This window comes from Acomys minous (genome assembly GCF_964271855.1).
Source record: "Acomys minous genome assembly, chromosome: 9".
NCBI lineage: Eukaryota > Metazoa > Chordata > Mammalia > Rodentia > Muridae > Acomys > Acomys minous.
The window spans coordinates 86,272,947-86,296,291 of NC_140490.1; the positions used below are offsets into that span (position 1 = coordinate 86,272,947).

The window sequence follows — 23,345 nt, forward strand, 5'->3', positions numbered from 1 at the left end:
AACACCACCGAACCAAATAACCCAATTGAGAAATGGGGCTTGGAACTAAACAGAGAATTCTCAACAGAAGAATATCAAATGGCTGAGAAACACTTAAAGAAATGCTCGACCTCCTTAGTCATCAGAGAAATGCAAATCAAAATGACACCGAAGTTCCATCTTACACCCATCAGAATGGCTAAGATCAAAAACTCAACTGACACCACATGCTGGCGAGGATGTGGAGAAAGAGGATCACTCTTCATTGCTGGTGGGAATGCAAACCAGTACAACCACTTTGGAAATTACTCATGAATTTGTGTTCAGCTTTTATGATCTCTCTGTTAATTCCTGTGCATCATTTTTTATTGGGCTATTTGTTTTCTGGATGCTCAATTTTTTTAGTTCTTACATATTCTAGATACTAATACTCTCTCAGAGATATAGGAAGTAAAGAAAAGTTCCCATTTTGTAGGCTGTTGCACTGATCTAGTCATGAGGTCTTTTGGCGTACAAAATTTTTCAGCTTCATGAGGTCCCATTTATAGTTGGTGTTGGGGTCTGCAGTATTTGTGCTCTGATGAGACAATTTTTCCTATGGCAGCAATTTCAAGTCTAGTCATGACATTTACCTCTATCAGATTCAGATTATCTCATCTTGTTTTCAATGTAAAGTTTGGTTGATTCACAGATATTGATCTATGTTTATTCTTCTAGATGCAGGTGTCCTGTTTACAAAGAGCCATTCGCTGAAAATGTCTTCTCTATAGTGTCTATATTTGGCTTTTATTGTAAATATTTATCCATAGATATGCAGACTCTTGTGTGGGTTTTCAATTCTCTTCCAGTGGTCAATGAATCAGTTTTAATGCTAATATGAAGGTATTAAAAAGTAGTTATAAAAATTATTACTATAGATCTTGTAGCGCAATTTGAAATTTGGCATGGAGATACTTCCAGCAGCTTTAAAAAATCATTTTCAGAATTGTTTTGGCCATCCTTGGTGTGTGTGTGTGTGTGTGTGTGTGTGTGTGTGTGTGTGTGTGTGTATGTGTGTGTCTTTCTTTCTGTCTGTCTGTGTCTTTGTGCGTTTCCACATAAAACTGAAATTGTCCTTTCAAATTCTGTGAAGAATTGTATTGGAAGTTAAATGGAGGTTGCAATCAATGTATAGATTGCTTCTGATGGTATATTTATTTTTAGTACATAATTTACCAATACCTGGGGATGGGAGCTTTTTGAATCCTCTGATATTTTCTTCAATTTCTTTCTTTGTTATCTTAAATTATTATCACAAGGCTTTCACTTGCTTGCTTAGATTTTTTCCCTGATTTATTAATTTATTTATGTAGATATTGTTCTCGCTGTCTTCTTAGTGATATATCTAAAGATTTACCATTCTGGTCTTATCCTATTGGCATTCTGTATATTTTTTGTATCCACACAGCTGCCTATTTCTTAGGTTTGTATAAGTTTTCTTCAATGTCTCTATTGATTATTTTGTCTATCTCATTGACTTTAAGTTTTTCTTCCTCATTCATGAGTATAATTTGAAGTTTCATTTTTTTGGTTTACTACATTTCCTGATTGTTGCTCTCCTGTGATATTTCATGTTTTTGTTTCATATTTTTATTTGCTCTAAATTCTATCATAAATGAACCAATCTATTTATTTTTCTACATACAATATATATACATATACATAAATATACAACACACACACACGTGCGCGCATACACACACACACACACAGACACACAGACGTAGTTAGAGTCCTGATATTATGCCAACTGTTTCATTAATTTCACTTAAGGACTCTCTTTGAGGTTACTAGTTAAAGTATAGTGATTCAATTTTATTTATATTTCAATTTATTTCTGCTTTAATATTTCTATGCCCTTCCTTACTGAATCTGGCTATCATGGGTTCAGTTGTCCTTTTAATTTCTATCAGCCTTATCTTGCTTCACTTGTGTGTATATTCTTCTTAAATACGTTTTCCTTATAATTATTGAGCTGTTTCTTTGTGTCCACTTTAAACTTCTCATATTATTTCATGATACACATACTTCTTTTAATTTCATTTTCATCTAGTGATCTTTCACTTGCAGTTCTATGTGATTGATTGGTTTTGGGGATTGGTTTGTTTTGATATTTCATATTGTTATATTTGTAATGGTATCTGGGAATGTGGTCTTCTACTGTTCATTCTGAGTCTGATTGGATAGAACAGGATGGAGCAGATGAGAAATGTTGAAAGATTTTCCTTAAATGTAAAATGTATTAGTAGTGGTGAGGGCAAGTGCACAGAATAAACTGGGCTGGGATACAGTGTTTACTTTTTGTTCTAAGCATGTAGCAGGGGTTGGAGGTAGACTTGGCTTCCTAGAAAGACGCCAGTATGGCATAAAAGGGAACTAAGTCATTTGAGAATAAGCAAGAATGGGCTTCCTCAATGGTAGGGCTTCTTTATAGTGGCTTTTCAAGACCAGAATGTTTTTAAAAATTGGACACAGTGTAGATATGGAGGTTGTTTGGAGAACATGTGGACAGGGAAGTCAATGAAACTCATGAGTCTAGATTATAGATAAGGACATAAGAATTTTGAATACAGATTTGCTGTTCAGGAAACAGTACAGAAGGTATTTTTGGGTGCTGCATGTATGGGGAATCAATGAAACATCCTTGATTTTGGCTAAACTACAGGCAGTGTCAAAACTTCGTGGCTTATTGGATGTGAGATTGGGCCTCGATCTGGTGGCTTGTGGAGAAGGCTTCTATGGGGAGACTGAGAGACTCACTAGGCTACTCCACGGAGGAGTAAGTGCAAAGTCTGTGTTTGGTTAGAAGTAGTGCAGAAGGGGTCTGTGAGTGGTGCAGGTGGTTGGGAACTATGGCACAAGCTTTTTTTTTTTTTTGGTTTTTCGAGACAGGGTTTCTCTGTGTAGCCTTCGCCGTCCTGGACTCACTTTGTAGACCAGGCTGGCCTGGAACTCACAGCGATCTGCCTGCCTCTGCCTCCTGAGTGCTGGGATTAAAGGCATGCGCCACCACGCCCGGCCGGCACAATCTTTTTATTTGAAAATCTGTGATGAATATTTACGGCTTTGTTCATTTTTATAGGCTAATTCACTATGACTCTTCCTAGATCTGTAACTAACGTTACATTGCTTCCCCAGCAATGGGTTTCCTTATGGTATTGTCAAGGATATTAGAGTTAATTATCCCTGTCTTTTTTCTCTACTATGGGATTCTCTTCAATTCTTGATGTAAAAAGTCTTGTTTCATTACTCACTTTACCAGCTTCATTGTATATATATTCTATTGCTTATTCCATGAAACCTCGCACCTTATCTCTCTCTCTCACACACACAAACACACACACGCACACTCATACACACACATATACACACATAGACACACATACACATCACCACTACCACAACCACATGAACCACTCAACCTTCTATAGATATTGTTTAAACCACTTAGAAACATGTGAAAAATACATTCTTATTCACATGGACACCTTTCTGTATCCCTGTTGTCTATTAGGAGCCCTCTTATGGCTTCTATTTCAGTTACACTTAGGTAACGTTGGACCCTAACAATAGGGTCCAATATCAACTTCTCAGACATACCAGAATACATGGGTCAATAAGAATGTATCATAGCATAGTGTGAAAAAATACATGCCTAATGAATCATGTCTAGGGTTGATGAATTTTGTGCTTCACTCCTTCCAATAAAGATGCCCATAATTTGTGCGCATCACTCTAAGCCTTGATATCACAATTTACTTCATGTAGACATGGTAAAGAAAAGATTTAGAAGGCGTCTGAGTCATAGCATTTCCCAAACGCTTGGTTAGCCCAGGATGTCAACTAGGGCCCTAGTGTCATTTGATGAAATGGCTTTCACTTGTGCTTCACCCACAGCTTCCATTTATTAGTGTATGTAGCAACCCCAAGGTTTTAATGAACCTTGCAAGTAAAAGCAACGTGAGGGTCATGATCTTCTTTAAGAGCTTTTGACTTACAATTGAGTTCAGCTTTCATTTCCCAGTGCCTGCTCTGCCTGTGTTCCATAGAGCTCGGCAGGAAAGCACAAGCTCTCACCACAGGTCTTGACTCCAGAGAGAACTGTTCTTGACTTGAACTTAGCAAAAGATAAACAGCATTTCCTGTCTCCTGTTTTCATGAGTTTCTGTGTAGCAAGGACAGGAGTGAGTTCTCTCCCTCTCTGAGGATCTTCAGGCTTGATTGTGCTGGGATCTCAGGTGATACTTGTATGGGAATCCTTAGGAGAGATACTAGAGCAGGTCATTTTTCCTGACACAGGAACTCCAAGAAAACCTAGGAGTAGAGATGGCTGGTTCTATGGTAAGTCTCTGCTCCGTAGCTATGCTCAATTTCTTCTGCAATATTAGATATTTACATTGCACACGTTTACTCTTCTACTCATTAAATCTTGCTTAACAAGTTCATTTCCAGTGAACTTTCTTTGCCTTTTCTTCTCATGAGAGTCACGATTGTGCATTTAAATATATATCATCTACATAGGGATAAATTCCCTCCATTTTTCTTCCAAGCTGATTTTTATTAGGACAAATAATCTCAATGAACTAATGATGTTCAGCAGAGAGGTTTCCATTGTATGTAGGAACTTGCTTTTATGCAATCCAAACAGCAACCAACCACTTTCCTCATATAAAAGGAGGAAATTCAAGTGCATGGCATATGCTCTGTATGAGGGTCAATTGGTTCACTGGTTTATGGCAATGCTCATTCAACCACATTAATGTACGGTGTAGCATAACTCACCTATTTATGAAAATGTGGTATTAAAAGTGGCATGCTTTCCTGTATCCCAGAGCTACACATATAAACACATGGGAATTAGAGTATTGCAAGATTCCCTGAGCTCTGCCTAATGTTGTTTGCGGGCCTCTGCATCTGTTTTCATCAGCTTCTGGGTGAGGTTGCTTAGATGACTGTTTCATTAGCTGCCTGTGTCCAAGTATAACAGAAGATTATTACTAGCTTAAGAAGTGAGCTCTCTCCCATGGAATGGGATACAAGTTGGGCCAGTCTTAAGTTGTCTGGGCTGAGGTTTTGTGGATGGGTTTATGTTTCCTTTACTGCACTAGAAGTAGGAGGTGGCCACCTCAGCTCCATATCACCCACTGCCAAGGAGTCTGAGCTAGGGTCACCAACATAGACACCTGGGAGTTTACCCCATACTTGAGATGACCCCTGTCTTATTTCTGTTTGATCTCTGAGCCCTTTAACCCCGCCCACCCACACCTGATCCCCCTTTCTCCTTTCCCCCTCCCACCAACATCCTGCCCTCCATCCTCTTCAGGTTTTTATTTTATTTTCTCTCTGGGGTGAGATTCAAACACCATCCCTTCAGCCCTCATTGTCACTAAACTTCTTTGGATCTGTGTAATGTAGGATGGCTATCTTGTACTTTATAGCTAATAAGAATTTATATATGAGTACACACCGTGAATGTCTCTCTGGTTCTGGGTTACCTCACTCATGATTATATTATCTAGTTTCTTCCATTCGTATACAAATTTCATCATGTCCTTGTTTTTTTTTATAGCTGAGTAGTAGTCACTGTGTAAATATACCACTTTTTCTTTCCTTTATTTTTTAGACCATGTAATTAATTAAATAATAATCACTGTATTGTCTGATCCCAGCCTGATTTCTCTTCTCCAACAAGTCCAACCTCATGCCCCTTTCTCACATTATGTCTCTCATTCTTCTCAGAGAAAAGGATTACTCAAAGGGTACCAACTTGTTAAGGTACTTTAATTCACTGCTGGACTAAGCACATTCTCTCCAACTGAGGCCAGAGAGAGCAGTCTAGATAGAGGGTTCCAGTGTTAGGCAACAGAAAGCCTCTACTCTCATTGATATAGAATCCACATGATCAAGCTGTACATCTGCCACATATATGTAGGAGATATAGGTGCAGCCCATGCATGCTTTTTGGTTGGTTGTTCACAATTGGTGTTCCCCCGTTGGCCCAGGTTAGTTTACCCTGTATGTCTTGTTGTAGTGTCCTTGACTTCAGTGGCTCCCTCAATCTACCCTCTCAGTCTTTGCAAACTCATAGAGCTCATCCTACTGGTTGGCTGTGTGTCTGTACATGTTTCAGAAGAGAGTTTTGCTAGGTGCCTGCCTGTGCGGATAGCACAGTTTCATTAATAGTATCAGGGGTTGGCTCTCTCCCATAGTGTGGGTCTCAATTTGGGCCAGTCATTAATTTGCCATTCTCTCAAACTCTGTTCCAACTTAATCTCTAAACTTACTGTGGGTAAGAATATTTTGAGTCTTAAGGTTTTATGGATGAGGTTGAATTTTCTATTTGAAATTATTTCAGTTTGAACCCTCTTCACATATATTGTCTTTTTATAAAATTTTTATAAAATTCAGTTTTCAGTGTGTAGGTTTTAAAAAATTATTTTTATCATCCTTAATTTTGTGTTTTCTCAGGTATCAATCAGACTACTTAATCTCAGCTACTTAAATTCATTCTTCTTTAATTTTGTTGAGTTGTACTTTTGGGAATTTTGATTTTTTTGTATTTTTTCTCCTGGAAATATTTCATGAATATTATATTTATTCCTTTAAATTGTTTCCCACAATTCATTAAACTAATTATCATTAGCAAACCTTTCTATATGCCTAACAGATTTTGGAGTGGAGATCGTGACTTGATCATCCACAGTGTATGCATTTTTGCAAAGAAATCTTGTCATGTGGACTTTTGTTATTTCTATGTCTGATATGGACAGGAACTTTGGGGCAGAAGAGAGGCTGTGTGGGCTTGTGGGCCCTAGAGATTGGATATAGGTCAGTTGAATGAAATCAGGTACACAGTGAAGGCTGAGCTGGTGTACAGGCTGTGCATCCTTTCCTAGTGAAAGAGTGTCGAGGTAGATCTGGCTGGGTAGAACATTTATCATTGTAGTGGGAAATTCAGATGGGTTGAATTTAAGGTATAGTTGGCTTTTTCCTGGAGGACTTCTAGAGTTAGATTATAATGCAGGCTTGAGTGGTTAGAATTATTCAGGACTTGGATGCAAGGTCCAGGCTTCCTTTGAGGGCTGGGAAAGCTATGTGTTAGGGAAGGTCAGGCTGACTCACTGGAGAGAGATATGGGAGGTTTGACTGGGTAGATAGATTTGATGTGGTATCAAGAGGTCAAATCTTTGGAAATAATGATTCTATTGATGGGTTGAAAAATTCATATCCTTTCCCAATGTATTTAAACAGTATATATACTGTTCTTCCTCTCTTGAATTACATTTCTAGTTTATGTCTAATTTGTTTTATTATTATGGTTATTTTTCATAAAAGCCTGGTAAATCAAGGTAGTAGTACTAATGGGCCAATTTTATGGCCCCCTAGACTGTGAAATGAATAAGATGCCATTGGCTGTCATTAGCAAAAAGGCCCTAAATCTCACCAAACTGAGGGCTCTTGAATCTTGTCTTTTCCTTCTTTGTTATTCTCTAACTCTATTGTTTCTTTTGTTTTTCTGTCATGTGCTGTAACATTATATGAAAAACACCTCAGATTAGAGAAATATTTTCCCTCTTAAAATCACCGTGCAATCAATCTCACCAACAAGCAAACTAAACACCGACTGGTCTACTTCTCCTGTCCCCTGTCTTCCACTCCCATATCATTTCTGCTCTCCTGAGGCTTTTCCTACCCCTGATCCCCCACCACATGCCGGAAATTGTCTCCTGTACCTATGAGGTCAAAACTGTTACCCACTTTTTCATCTATTAGTTTTAGTGTATCTGGTTTTATGTAGTTATCTTTGATCCATTTGGAGTTAAGATGTGTGCAGTATATAAATTTTGATATTTTACATACTTCTAAATTTCAGACATCTAGTTAGATCAGCACCATTTATTGAAGATGCTTTTTTCCCCATTTTATGGTTTTGGCTTCTCTGTCAAAAACCAAGTGTCCATAGGAACGTGGGTTTATTTCTGGGTCATTGATTCAATTTCATTGACCAACCTGTATGTGTTCATCCAAATACCATGTGGTTTTTATTACTGTTGCTTTGGAGTTCTACTTGAAGGAAGGAACCTCCCAAAGATCTTTCATTTTACAAACTGTTTTAGGTATTCTGGTTCATTATTCTTTTATATGAAGTTGAGGATTGCACTTTACTGAATTCTGTTGAAATTTTAATAGGAATTGCATTGAACTATAGATTGTGTTTAGTAAAATGGCCATTTTAAAAATTAATTTATTCTTGTTACATCTCAATGGTTATCCCATCCCTTGTAATCTCCCATTCTTCCCTCCCTCCCATTTTCCCTTTACTCCCCTACCCTCTGACTGTTCCTGAGGGGGATTACTTCCCCCTGTATATGCTCATAGGGTATCAAGTCTCTTCTTGGTAACCTGCTGTCCTTCCTCTGAGTGCCACCAAGTCTCCCCCTTCAGGGGACTTGGTCAAAGGTGAGGCACCAGAGTATGTGAGAAAGTCATATCCCACTCTCCACTCTACTGTGGAGAATGTTCTGACCATTGGCTAGATCTGGGTAGGGGCTTAAATTTTTACCGCCTGTATTGTCCTTGGCTGGTGCCTTAGTTTGAGCGGGACCCCTGGGCCCAAATCTGCCTACCATAATGTTCTACTTGTAGGTTTCTAGGACCCTCTGGTTCCTTCTACTTTGCTATTCTCCCATGATTCTCTCATCTAGAGTCCCAATAGGATGTCCTCCCCTCTCTCCCAGTTTCCTGGTAAGTGAAGGCTTTCATAGGACATGCCCCTTGGGCTAATATGCAGATATAAGTGAGTATATACCATTTGAGTCTTTCTGCTTCTGGGTTAACTCACTCATTATGATCATTTCTAGTTCAATCCATTTATCCACAAATTTTGGGAATTCCTTGTTTTTAATAGCTGAATAGTATTCCATAGTGTATATGTACCACAGTTTCTTTATCCATTCTTTTAGTGAGGACATTTAGGCTGTTTCCATGTTCTGGCTTTTATGAATAAGGCTGCTATGAGCATGGTTGAGCAAATTTTCTTGTTGTGTGCTGGAGCATCTTCTGGGTATATTCCAAAGTGTGGAATAGCTGGGTCTTGAGGAAGCCCTATTCCCATTTTTCTGAGATAGCACCAGATAGGTTTTCAAAGTGGCTGCACTAGTTTGCATTCCCACCAGCAATGAAGGAGTGTTCCTCTCTCCTCACATCCTCGCCAGCATGTGGTGTTGCTTGAATTTTTGATCTTAGCCTAAAATGGCCATTTTTTATTATGTTCATCATATTAATCCATGAATGTGAAACATCTTTCCACCTTCATTTATCTTCTTCTATTCTTTGTTCAGGACTTCAATTTTTTGTCATTCAGGGCTCTCACTTGCTTCATTATTTATACAAGTTTTCATTTGCTTGGTTAGTTATACTATATATATAACATATGTATAATATATATTCCAAATGTATAGTATCCAAAATATACAAGGTATATTTAATTCTGTTTTTTGCTACTGATTATTTTATTAAATTAACTTATTCAGATTACATCTCAGTTACTCTCCTCTCATTTGTATCCTCCTCTTCCTCCTACTCTTCCTCTTTCACTCACTCTCCCTTCACTAGGTCTGTGACAGAAGGGGACCTCCTCCCCCACCATATGGTCACAGCCTATCAAGTCTCATCTTGGTAGCCTGTTTATCCTTTCTCTGAGTGCCACAGGCCTCCAACCAAGTGGAAGTAGTTAAATATCATGCACCAGAGTTCAAGCTTCAGTCAGTCCCCACTCTCCACACTACTGTGGATAATGTCCTGTCCATTGTCTAGATCTGAGTAGGGGTTCAATGTTTACTGCATGTATTGTCCTTGGTTGGTGCAGTAGTTTGAGCAGAACCACTTAGGTCTAGATCCACCCATCATGATATTCTTCTTGTGTGTTTCTAGAACCCTCTCAATCCTTCTTTTTTCACATTCTCTCATACTTGTCTCATTTAGAGTCCCAATAGGAGGTACCCACATCTAATTCTATCTCCTGTTAAGTGAAGAATTTCATTGGACATCTCTTTTGGACAAGTGTTCAATTATAAGTGAGTATTTACCATGTGAGTCTTCGTGGTTCTAGGTTAACTCACTCAGCATGATCCTTCCTAGTTCCATCCAATTTCCCACAAATTTCAGGATTTCCTTGTTTTTAGTGGTTGAGTAATATTCCATAGTATAAACGTACTATAGTTTCTTTATCCGTTCTTCGACCAGGGACATTTAGGTTGTTTCTAGGTTCTGGCTATAATGAAAAAGGCTGCCATGAACATGGTGAGGACATGTCCTTGTGGTGTGGTGGAGCATCTTCTGGATATATTCCAAGGAGTAGAATAGCTTGTTTTTGTGGTAGCTCCATTTCCAGTTTTCTGAGAAAGTGTCAGATTGTTTTCCAAAGTGGTTGTACAAGTTTGCACTCCCGCAAGCAATAGGAGTGTTCCCCCTTCTCCACGATCTTGCCAGCATGTGGTATCACTTGAGATATTGATCTTAGGCATTCTGATGGGTGTAAGATGGAATCTCAGAATCGTTTTGATTTGCCTTTCTCTGATGATTAAGGACGTTGATCATCTCTTCAAGTTTTTCTCAGCCATTCATTTTCCTCTGTTGAGAATTCTCTCTTTTATTTTGTTTTTTTCTCCTTTATTAATTTATTCTTGTTACATCTCAATGGTTATCCCATCCCTTGTATCCTCCCATTCTTCCCTCCCTCCCATTTTCCCCTTATTCCCCTCCCCTATGACTGTTCCTGAGGGGGATTATCTCCCCCTGTATATGTTCATAGGGTATCAAGTCTCTTCTTGGTAACCTGCTGTCCTTCCTCTGAGTGCCACCTGTTCTCCCCCTCCAGGGGACATAGTCAAAGGTGAGGCACCAGAGTATGTGAGAAAGTCATATCCCACTCTCCACTTTACTGTGGAGAGTGTTCTGTCCATTGGCTAGATCTGGGTAGGAGTTTAAGGTTTACCGCCTGTATTGTCCTTGGCTGGTGCCTTAGTTTCAGTGGGACCCCTGGGCCCAAATCTGCCTACCATAATGTTCTACTTGTAGGCTTCTAGGACCCTCTGGATCCTTCTACTTTGCTATTCTCCCATGATTCTCTCATCTAGAGTCCCAATAGAATGTCCTCCCCTCTGTTTCAGTTTCCTGGTAAGTGAAGGCTTTCATAGGACATGCCCCTTGGGCTAATATGCAGATATAAGTGAGTATATACCATTTGAGTCTTTCTGCTTCTGGGTTAACTCACTCATTATGATCATTTCTAGCTCAATCCATTTATCCACAAATTTCGGGAATTCCTTGTTTTTAATAGCTGAATAGTATTCCATAGTGTATATGTACCACAGTTTCTTTATCCATTCTTCTATTGAGGGACACTTAGGCTATTTCCATGTTCTGGCTATTATGAATAAGGCTGCTATGAACATGGTTGAGCAAATTTTCTTGCTGTGTGCTGGAGCATCTTCTGGGTATATTCCAAGGAGTGGAAGAGCTGGGTCTTGAGGAAGCCCTATTCCCATTTTTCTGAGATAGCACCAGATAGATTTCCAAAGTGGTTGTACTAGTTTGCATTCCCACCAGCAATGAAGGAGTGTTCCTCTCTCCCCACATCCTCGCCAGCATGTGGTGTCACTTGAATTTTTGATCTTAGCCATTCTGATGGGTGTAAAATGGAATCTCAGAGTTGTTTTGATTTGCATTTCCCTGATGATTAAGGAGGTTGAGCATTTCTTTAAGTGTTTCTCAGCCATTTGATATTCCTCTGTTGAGAATTCTCTGTTTAGTTCCAAGCTCCATTTCTCAATTGGGTTATTTGGTTTGGTGGTGTTTAATTTCTTGAGTTCTTGATATATTTTGGATATTAGACCGTTGTCTGATGTGGGGTTGGTGAAGATCATTTCCCAGTCTGTAGGCTGTCGCTTTGTTCTCTTGACAGTGTCTCCTGCCTTACAGAAGCTTCTCAGCCTCATGAGGTCCCATTTATTAATTGTTGAGATTAATGCCTGGGCTGTTGGTGTTCTGTTCAGGAAGTTGTCTCCTGTGCCAATATGTTCCAGGCTCTTTCCCATTTTTCTTCTATGGACTTAGCGTCTCCGGTTTTATGTTGAGGTCTTTAATCCACTTGGATTTGAGTTTTGTACAAGGTGACAAATATGGGTCCAGTTGCATTTTTTTTACACATAGACATCCAGTTAGACCAGCACCATTTGTTGAAGATGCTATCCTTTTTCCATCGAATGGATTTGGCTTCTTTGTCAAAAATCAAATGACCATATGTGTGTGGATTCATATCTGGGTCTTCAATTCGATTCCACTTATCAACCAGCCTGTTGCTGTGCCAGTACCATGCTGTTTTAATTACTATTGCTTTATAGTACAGTTTGAGATCAGGTATGGAGACTCCTCCTGAGCACCTTTTATTGTACAAGATTGTTTTGGCTATTCTGAGTTTTTTGTTTTTCCATATGAAGTTCAGAATTGAACTTTCAATGTCTTTAAAAAATTGTGTAGGTATTTTGATAGGGATTGCATTGAATCTGTAGATTGCTTTTGGTAGGATGGCCATTTTTATTATGTTAATTCTCCCGATCCATGAGCAAGGAAGATCATTCCATCTTCTCATGTCATCTTCAATCTCTTTCTTTAGGGTTTTGAATTTTTTTTTCCAAACAGGTCCTTCACTTGCTTAGTTAGAGTAACTCCTAAGTACTTTATATTGCTTGTGGCTAATGTGAAGGGTGTAGTTTTCCTAATTTCTTCCTCTGCAAGCTTGTCATTTGTGTATAGGAAGGCTACAGACTTTTTTGAGTTAATTTTGTATCCAGCCAATTTGCTGAAGGTGTTTATCAGCTGTAGGAGTTCTCTGGTGGAATTTTGAGGGTCACTTATGTAGACTATCATATCATCTGCAAATAGGGATAATTTGACTTCCTCTTTTCCCATTTGAATACCCTTGATCTCCTTTTGTTGTCTTATTGCTCTGGCTAGAACTTCGAGTACTATATTGAAGAGATATGGAGAGAGTGGGCAGCCTTGCCTTGTTCCTGATTTTAGAGGAATTTCCTTGAGTATCTCCCCATTTACTTTGATTTTGGCTATTGGCTTCCTATATATAGCCTTTATTATGTTGAGGAAAGTGCCTTGTATTCCCGATCTCTCTAAAACTTTAAACATGAATGGGTGTTGGATTTTATCAAATGCTTTCTCTGCATCCAAAGAGATGATCATGTGGTCTTTTATTTTCAGTTTGTTTATGTGGTGGATTACATTGATGGATTTCCGTATATTAAACCATCCCTGCATGCCTGGAATGAAGCCTACTTGGTCATGATGAATGATATCTTTGATGTGCTCTTGTATTCGTTTTGCAAGTATTTTATTTAGTATTTTTGCATCCATGTTCATCAGAGAAATTGGTCTGAAATTCTCTTTCTTTGTTGAGTCTTTGTGAGGTTTAGGTATCAATGAGACTATGGCCTCATAGAATGAATTTGGTAATGTTCCATCCCTTTCTATGTTTTGGAGTGGGTTGAAGAGTATCAGTATTAGCTCGCCCTTGAAGGTCTGGTAGAATTCTGCACTGAAGCCATCTGGCCCTGGGCTTTTTTTGGTTGGGAGACTATCAATGATTACTTCAATTTCTGTAGGGGAAATGGGACTATTTACCTTGTTTATCTGTTCTTCACTCAACTTTGGCAAGTGAAATTGATCAAGAAAATCATCCATTTCCCTTAGATTTTCAAATTTTGTGGCATATATGCCTTCAAAGTAGGATCTTATGATTCTTTGTATTTCTTCAGTGTCTGTTGTTATGTCTCCCTTTTCATTTCTGATTTTGTTGATTTCATTACTGTCTCTCTGCCTTTTAGTTAGTTTTGCTAATGGTCTGTCTATCTTGTTGACTTTCTCAAAGAACCAGCTCTTGGTTTTGTTGATTCTTTGGACTGTTTTCTTAGTTTCTAATTTGTTAATTTCACCCCTGAGTTTGATTATTTCCAGACGTCTACTCCTTTTGGGTGTTTCTGCTTTTTTTTTTCTAGGGCTTCCAGTTGTGTCGTTAAGGTGTTTATGTGCGATGCTTCCAATTTCTTTTTAAAGGCACTTAGTGCTATGAATTTTCCTCTTACCACTGCTTTCAATGTATCCCACAAATTTGGGTATGTTGTTCCTTCACTTTCATTGAATTTCAGAAACTCCTTGATTTCTTTCTTTATTTCTTCCCTGACCCAGGTGTCATTTAGCAGAGAGTTGTTTAGTTTCCACATACGTGTAGGCTTTTTGTTATTTCTGTTGTTGTTGAATTGCAGCCTAAGCCCATAATGATCAGATAGGATACAGGGTATTATTTCAATCCTCTGGTATCTGTTGAGGCCTTCTTTGTGAACTACGAGGTGATCAATTTTGGAGAAGGTTCCATGGTGTGCAGAGAAGAACGTATATTCTTTCTTGTTTGGGTAAAAGGTTCTATAGATATCTGTTAGATCCATTTGACCCATGGCATTGGTTAATGATGTTATTTCTCGGCTTAGTTTTTGTTTCAATGACTTGTCCTTCAGTGAGAGTGGGGTGTTGAAGTCTCCCACTATTATTGTGTGGGGATCGATGTGTGGTTTAAGCCTTTTTAGCAGATCTTTTACAAATGTGGGTGCCCTTGTATTGGGAGCATAGATGTTCAGAATTGTGATGTCATCTTAGTTGACTTTACCTTTGATGAGTATGAAGTGTCCATCCTCATCCCTTTTGAGTAATCTTGGTTGAAAGTCTATTTTGTTCGATATTAAAATGGCAACGCCTGCTTGCTTCTTGTGACCATTTGCTTGGAATATTTTTTTCCAACCTTTTATCCTGAGGTAATGCCTATCATTATGGGTGAGATGTGTTTCTTGAATGCAGAAGAATGTTGGATCCTGTTTATGCACCCATTCAGTTAGTCTGTGTCTTTTTATTGGAGAATTGAGACCATTGATGTTTAGAGATATTAATGACCAGTTACTATTAAGAGTCTTAATTTTGATGTTTGTTTCAGTCAGGCGTTTGTGTAGTTGTGTTTTTGCCATGGTATAGTTATCTATTTCCTGAGTAGTTTTGTTTGTAGCTTGACCCTTTGGGATGGAGTTTTCCTTCTAGTACCTTCTGTAAAGCTGGATTTGTGGATAGGTACTGTTTGAATTTGTTTTTGTCATGGAATATTTTGTTTTCTCCATCAATGTTTATTGATAGTTTTACTGGGTAAAGTAGTCTGGCCTGGCATCTGTGGTCTCTTAGGGTTTGCAGGATCTCTGTCCAGGCCCTTCTGGCTTTGATGGTCTCTGCTGAGAAGTCGGATGTAATTCTGATAGGTTTGCCATTAAATGTTATTTGGCCCTTTTCCCTTGCTGCTTTTAATATTTTTTCTTTGTTCTGTATGTTTTGTGTTTTGATTATTATGTGACGGTCAGTTTTTCTTTTCTGGTCAATTCTATTTGGTGTTCTGTATGCCTCTTGTATGTTTATAGGCATCTCTTTCTTTAGTTTGGGGAAATTTTCTTCTATGATTTTGTTGAGAATAGTTTCTGGGCGTTGGAGTCTGATATCTTCTCTTTCTTCAATGCCTATTATCCTCAGATTTCTTCTTTTCATGATGTCCTTAATTTCTTGGATGTTTTGTGTCAGGAGTTTTCCAGATTTGGCATTTTCTTTAATGGTTGCTTCAAGATCTGCTATTGTATCTTCTAGACTTTAGATTCGTTCTTCCATCTCTTGGATTCTGTTAGAAAAGCTCAGCACTGTGTCATTCGCTTTCTTCTCTGAGGCCTCACGTTCTCGTTTTTCTTCTGTCTGTGTGTTTATCATTGAATCCATTTTCATCTTCATATCTTGAACAGATTTTTTTATTTCTTTCATCTGGTTGTTTATATTTTCCTGAAAATTTTCCAGTTCCACTCTATGTGCTTTTTTCATGTCTCGCACCTGCTTCGCTGCGTCTTCCTTCATCTAATTTCGAATTTTATTTGTTTCCTCCATTATCATCCTCGTTACCAAGGATTTGAGGTCATTTTCTTGTGTTTTTGTTGTATTTGAGTTCTCTGGGTTGTTTTCTTTGTGATTGCTGGGAACTGGAGATGCCATGTTGTTTTGGGGTTTTTTGCGTATGCTTTTACGCTGTCCCCTAGACATCTTGCTGTCTCTGTTTTTGTTGGGTAACTTCCAGAGTTGAGTGGAAGGAGTCTGATGATAGATTCACTTGTTTTCTCACCATTTCTGTAGGCTGGAAGCCCTGATACTTCACTGGTGTGGATGGCAGGAGGTTAGCCCTGTAGTTTTGGGCTCTCACTGCCAGTGATCCTCAGCTCCCCTTTGTTGTGGGTCCTGCAATCGTTCTAGGTCTCTGAATGATCGTTGGGTCAGGCCAAGGTATCCACAACCTTTTGGGTCCCCTGCCAAGTCCAGCCAGGGATACTGGGCCCGAACCATGCGTCGAGCTCAGCTAGTTTCTCAGGGCCTGAACCATCTGTTACAGCAGGAGAACTGCGACTGCACTGAGCAAGCACCCAGGGTGGAAGTGAGTGCTCCGCCCAGCTTGCGTCACAGCAGGGAAACCACGACTGCGCCGAGCAAGCACCCAGGGTAGAAGTGAGCACTCCGCCCAACCTGTGTCACAGCAGGAAAACTGCGGCTGCGCTGAACAAGCACCCAGGGTAGAAGTGAGCGCTCTGCCTGGCTTGCGTAACAGCAGCAAAATTGCGACTGCACTGAGCAAGCACCCAGGGTAGAAGCGAGCGCTCTGCCCAGCTTGCCTCGCAGCAGGAAAACCGCGGCTGCGCTGATCAAGCACCCAGGGTATAACCGAGCGCTCCGCCCAGCTCGCGTCACAGCAGGCAAACTGCGGCTGTGCTGAGCAAGCACCCAGGGTGGAAGTGAGTGCTCCCCCTGGCTTGCGTCACAGCAGGGAAATTGCGACCACGCTGAGCAAGCACCCAGGGTAGAAGCGAGCGCTCTGCCCAGCTTGCATCGCAGCAGGAAAACCGCGGCTGCGCTGGGCAAGCACCCAGAGTATAACTGAGCGCTCTGCCCAGCTCAGGTCACAGCAGGGAAACTGCGGCTGCACTGAGCCGGAGCCCAGGGTGGAAGCGGGCACTCCGCCTAGCCTGCGTCACAGCAGGGGAGCTGCGCCTCAGGCAGAATTGCCCGCCGATCCGAGCCAGCCTCTCCATGGCACAGCTCACTGAGCAAACCCAGGACTCCAGGGCCGAACCATCCGCTGAGTCCAGCCTGGGTCTCACGGCAACATGCGACCCAAATCCTGTACAGAGTCCCCTCTCCTGCAGCACTTCCCACCATCCACCACACTAATCACCTCCACTGGAAGGCCCTGAGCTGCAAACCTCAGCCACCGCCGCTGGCGCCGCTGGATCCGCTGGTGCTGCCAGAGCCGCTGGTGGCACTGCTGTCCCCACCAGTGCCGCTCTGATCCGAGAAAGTCCTCGCTCCTCCTGTGTGCAGGGGCAGGCAGGTCCTCCGCACCCTGGTCCCTCCGAACCGTGGAGCACTTCTGCTGCTGTGGTGTGGGGACCTTGGTGTTCCTGGCTCAGAAATTTGTGCAATTCCCTGAATTGTTCGCTGGAGCTTTCAAACACAGTCCACACTGCTCGCCGCCATCTTGGATCTCGAGAATTCTCTCTTTAGTCCTGAGCCCCATTTCTCAATTGGGTTATTTGGTTGGGTGGTGTTTAATTTCTTGAGCTCTTTATATATTTTGGATATTAGACCCTTGTCAGATGTAGGGTTGTTGAAGTACTTTCCCCAGTCTGTATGCTTTTACTTTGTTCTGTTGACTGTGTCTTCTCCCATCAGAAGCTTCTCAGCCTCATGAGGTCCCACTTATTAATTAATGACCTTAAGGTCTGGGCTCTTGGTGTTCTGTTCAGGAAGTTGTCTCCTGTGCCAATGTGTTCCAGGCCCTTCCCTATTTATTCTTTTAACACATTTCGTGTCTCTGGTATTATGTTGAGGTCTTTAATCTACTTGGACATGAGTCTGGTGCATGGTGATATATATGGGTCTACTTGCATTTTTCTACATGTAAATATCCAGTTAGACCAGCACCATTTGTTGAAGATGCTATCGTTTTTCCATTGACTAGATTTGGCTTTATAAAAAATAAAGTGTCCTTATGTGTGTGGCTTTATTTCTGGGTCTTTGATTTGATTCCATTGATCAATCATCCTATTCCTATACCGTGCTTTTTAATTACCGTTACTCTATAGTACAGCTTGAGATCAGGTATGAAGATTCTTCTGAAGGATCTTGTATTGTAGAGGATATTTTTGAATATTCTGGGTTTCTTTGATTTTCCATATGAAGTTGAGTATTGATCGTTCAACGTTTTAAAAAATTGTGTGGGTATTTTAATAGGGATTGCATTGAGTCTGTAAATTGCTTTTGGTAAGATGGCCATTTTTACTGTTACTTCTCCCAGTGTATGAACAAGGGAGATCTTTCTATCTTCTGATATCATCTTTAATTTCCTTCTTCAGAGATTTGAAATTTTTTTCTTTTTTTTCTTTTTTTTTCTTTTTTTAAATACATTTTTATTAATTTATACATATTACATCTCAGTTGTTAGCCCATCCCATGTATCCTCCCATTCCTCCCTTCCCCCCACTTCCCCCCTACTCCCCTCCACTCCCCTAAGTCTGTGTCTGAGGGGGACCTCCTCCCCCTGAATATGCTCATACGGTATCAAGTCTCTCCTTGGTGACCTATTATCTTTCCTCTGAGTGCCACCAGGCATCTCCGTCCAAGGGACATGTTCAAATATGGGGCACCAGAGTTTGTGTGAAAGTTAGATCTCCTTCTCCACTCAACAGTGGAGAATGTCCATCGGCTAGTCCGGGTAGGGGTTCAAGGTTTTTACTGCCTATTTTTTCCTTGGCTGTTGCCACAGTTTGCGGAGGACCCCACTCTTTATGATAATTTCTAGATCAATCCATTTGTCCACAAACTTCAGAAATTCCTTGTTTTTAATAGCAGAGTAGTATTCAATAGTGTAAATGTACCACAGTTTCTTTATCCATTCTTCTACTGAGGGACATGTAGGCTGTTTCCATGTTCTGGCTATTATGAATAAGGCAGCTATGAACATGGTTGAACATATGTCCCTGTTGTGTGTAGTGCATCTTCTGGGTATAGTCCAAGGAGTGGAATAGCTGGGTCTTGAGGAAGCCCTATTCCCATATTTCTGAGAAAGCGCCAAATAGCTTTCCAAAGTGGTTGAACTAGTTTGCATTCGCACCAGCAATGTAGGAGTGTTCCTCTTTCTCCACATCCTCGCCAGCATGTGGTGTCAGTTGAGTTACTGATCTTAGCCATTCTGATGGGTGTAAGATGGAATCTCAGTGTCATTTTGATTTGCATTTCTTTGATGACTATCAAAGACCAAAGATAGGTCATTGAAAGACCTATCAAAATGAGGTCGAGCATTTTTTTTAAGTGTTCCTCAGCCATTTGATATTCCTCTGTGGAAAATTCTCCGTTTAGTTCTGATCCCCATTTCTCAATTGGGTTATTTGGTTCGGTGGTGTTTAATATCTTGAGTTCTTTATATATTTTGGATATTAGACCTTTGTCAGATGTAGGGTTGGTGAAGATCTTTTCCCAGTCTGTAGGCTGTCACTTTGTTCTCTTGACAGTGTCACCTGACTTACAGAAACTTCTCAGCCTCATGAGCTCCCATTTATTAATTGTTGACATTAAGGCCTGGGCTGTTGGTGTTCTGTTCAGGATGTTGTCTCCTGTGCCTATGTGTTCCTGACTCTTCCCCACTTTTTCCTCTAACTGGATTAATGTCTCCTGTTTTAGATTGAGGTCTTTAATCCACTTGGACTTGAGTTTTGTGCATGGTGACAAATAGGGATCTAGTTGCATTTTTCTACATGGAGACATCCAGTTAGACCAGCACCATTTGTTGATGATGCTGTCATTTTCCCATTGAATGGATTTGGCTTCTTTGTCAAAAATCAAGTGACCAAATGTGTGTGGATTCTTCTCTGGGTTTTCAGTTCAATTCCATTGATCCACTAGCCTATTGCTGTGCCCGTACCATGCTGTTTAATTACTGTTGATCTATGGTACAACTTGAGATCAGGTATGGAGATTCCTCCAGAGGATCTTTTATTGTATAGGATTGTTTTTGCTATTTTGGGCTTTTTGTTTCTCCATATGAAGTTGAGAATTGTTCTTTCAATATCTTCAAAATAATTTGTAGGTATTCTGATAGGGGTTGCGCTGAATCTGTAAATTGCTTTTGGTAAGATGGCCATTTTTACTATGTTGATTCTCCCAATCCATGAAGAAGATATATTCCCACCATCTTCTGATGTCATTTTCAATCACTTTCTTCAGACATTTAAAGTTTTTTTTTCAAATAAGTCCTTCACTTGCTTAGTTAGGGTTATTCCTAGATATTTTATATTGCTTGTGGCTATCGTGAAGGGAGTAATTTTCCTAATTTCTTCCTCTGCCTGTTTATCATTTGTATATAGGAAAGCTACTGACTTTTTTGAGTTTATTTTGTATCCTGCCAATTTGCTGAAGGTGTTTACCAGCTGTAGGAGTTCTCCTGTGGAATTTACGGGGTCACTTATATACACGGTTCCCAATTTTAGAGCAATTTCCTTGTGTATCTCTCCATTTAATTTGATTTTGGCTATTGGCTTGCTGTATATAGCCTCTGATATGTTGAGGTATGTTCCTTCTTTCCCCGATCTCTCCATAACTTTAAACATGAATTGGTGTTTGATGCTCAATTCTCATTCAGAATGGCAAATAGACACTGGAATCTGTTAAAGAGAGGGAAAGTGATAGAAGCCTACCATAGATGATCTCTAGAAGTCTCTACCCAGTAAGGGAATTAGGCAGCAGGTGAGTGTCCCAGCCAAACTTTGGTGAGATGGAAGGGAGTCTTATGGGTGAGTGGGGGAATAGAAGGACCTGGGTGGGAAAGGAGCCCCACCAGAAGACCAGCAGTGCCAACAAATCTGGTCTATACTCCTAACAAGGACCATGCATAGAGAGGACCTAGGCCCCTGACCAGATGTATCTGATAGGCAGCTCAATCTCCATAGTGGATTGCTAGTAAAAGGAGGAGGAGCTTTACCTGCCAGGGTCTCGGATGACTTCTCTTTGTTTACTGTCCCATGGAGTTGTTTCCTTAGCAGGTCACAGAAGAAGAGGACACATGCTGTTTTGATAAGACAGGAGGGCTAGTGTAAGTTTATAAAGGAGAAGAGTGCCTCTTCTTTGAATATTACAGGAGAGGCCTAGGGGGAAATCAAGGAAGCAGGGACAATGAAAAGATGAGGACGGAGGAACAAATGTTTAAAAATAAAATTAAATAGAAAATAATGCCTACTCATGCTTGGTTCTTTTGTCCACTTGTTTGAAAAAGCTTCATCTAGTTTTTACTCTAAGGTAGTGTCTATATTTGTTGCTGAGTTGTACTTCATGATGATGATGATGATGATGATGATGATGATGTCAACTTTCATTTGGCTTTATTGAAAAGATTTTTTACTTATACATTTATTTTATTACACATATACAAAAAAAGCTACATGGAGCAAGAAGAATCATGAAACAGTCAGCAACTATATCAATGTTACATTCATAGTGTTTTGGCTATTTGCATTTGGCGACTTTGAAGAAAACATGTTCCTATGTCAGTGAGTCTAAAATTCAGAATGTAAATCCATATGTAGCATATGTCATCTCTATCAATTTAAAACATGTATCTAGACCTAAGGACATCTCCAATCCTAAATAAATAAGCTTAATTGTAAAACTAAGCTATTTGTCTTCAATCCCATGAGAGACTTGAGAAGGAATAAAATTACTTACCTGAGTAAATAGGAAGTATAGGTTAGCAGCTTCAAACCTGAAAAATAAAGAAATACTGTTACTTTAACAGTCACACAAAAGTCTTTTTTCTTTCTACTGTCTTTCTCTATCTCTTTCTTCAGAGGTTCAAAGACTTCTTTGTAGACACCCTTCATTTCCTTTGTTAGGTTTGTTCATATCTTATTAATTGTCTTTCAATGTATTATGACCATGAGTCAGTAAGCCATGTCTTCTCTGTATGTTTTTTTGTTTTATAGAGAATGTGGTTTATGAAAGTTGATTCTGTATCCTGCTGCATTGCTGGTTTTGTTTGTCATTTCTGAACTTTTTTTGTAATTATTTTATATCTTTAATAAAGTGTCATAATATTTCCAAAGAGGATTAGTTTGACTTTTTCTTCCCATTTTTATGTCCCTTGACTTTCCATCTTTTACCTAATTGTTTCAGGTAGTACTTCAAGCATAATGTTGAAATGGAGTGGAGATAAAGTAGAAATGATTGGAACATGCATGGTTTTCACACAGCAAGTGTAGAAGTCAACAGTGCACTAGAGAAGCATACTAAAACCAAATCAAACAACATAACAATATAAAAACAAAAAATTGCAATGTAATTGAATATGAGGAAGTATGTTAAAGATAAAAGAAAAGAAAGAAAACATGAAAAAGTACAATAAATAATCACACTGTCATGCAGGTCAATCTTTCATAGTTGTTTTTGAACTTCCCCCCGTCCCTGTGATTATCTATGTAGCATGTATTCTGAAGGACAAGGGGCAGTTTGTAAACTAAGGTCAAACTTCAGAACAAGATTTTTGGGGTGCTGTCCATAGATTTGTTTAGTAAAATTTATTTTTGTGTGTAGCTTCATGATCAAGTCGGCTTTGATGTGCATGCCATGGCTGAGATACATGATCTACTGGCTGCACCTGTCTTTATCAGTCAGCCCACAATGTTTCCAGCATTTATTCAGGGTTTAGGAGTTCAGTCTCCCTCCAAATCAGCACACCTTGTGTGTCACTGTAGGAGCATTGGAGTCAGCACTTCCTGGTCTGTTTCATTGGTCTCATTGGAACAATGTGAAGGAAGAATCTTGGTTGGTTTTTGGATATGGCTATTTTGTCTCTTCCTACATAGGTATGAGTTCCCTTTTTATTGACAACTGTGTACGTAGCTATGGTTGCATTTCTATAGCTCATATCTCTCTTCCTGGTGTTACTACAGTGGCAATTCTCCATGCAAAATAGAAGCTTGGTTATTCACAGTGAATTTTTCATGCAACTGTACATGAAGGTAGTCGGCATCTCACATACACACCTCATGTGGTCCTGTGCTCCCTAGCTTATGTTGGTCCCACATCACATTATCTTTCATCTTTCTGGCACACAGCATTGTTAGTATAGGTGGTGGTTTAGAGGACAT

At 39.8% G+C, this 23,345-nt stretch overlaps 1 protein-coding gene across 1 annotated transcript in view; it reads left to right on the top strand.

The window, feature by feature from the left end:
• Window positions 1-4,046: 4,046 nt before the first annotated feature.
• LOC311605918 (uncharacterized protein) overlaps window positions 4,047-23,345 on the top strand; it is a gene marked incomplete at its 3' end in the record, with an annotated part of 114,752 nt that continues 95,453 nt past the window's right edge. Inside the window, exon 1 of the mRNA XM_084796755.1 lies at window positions 4,047-4,359. Coding sequence (XP_084652881.1) covers window positions 4,345-4,359 — 15 coding nt within the window. The 5' untranslated portion in view covers window positions 4,047-4,344. The remainder of the gene's footprint in view (window positions 4,360-23,345) is intronic.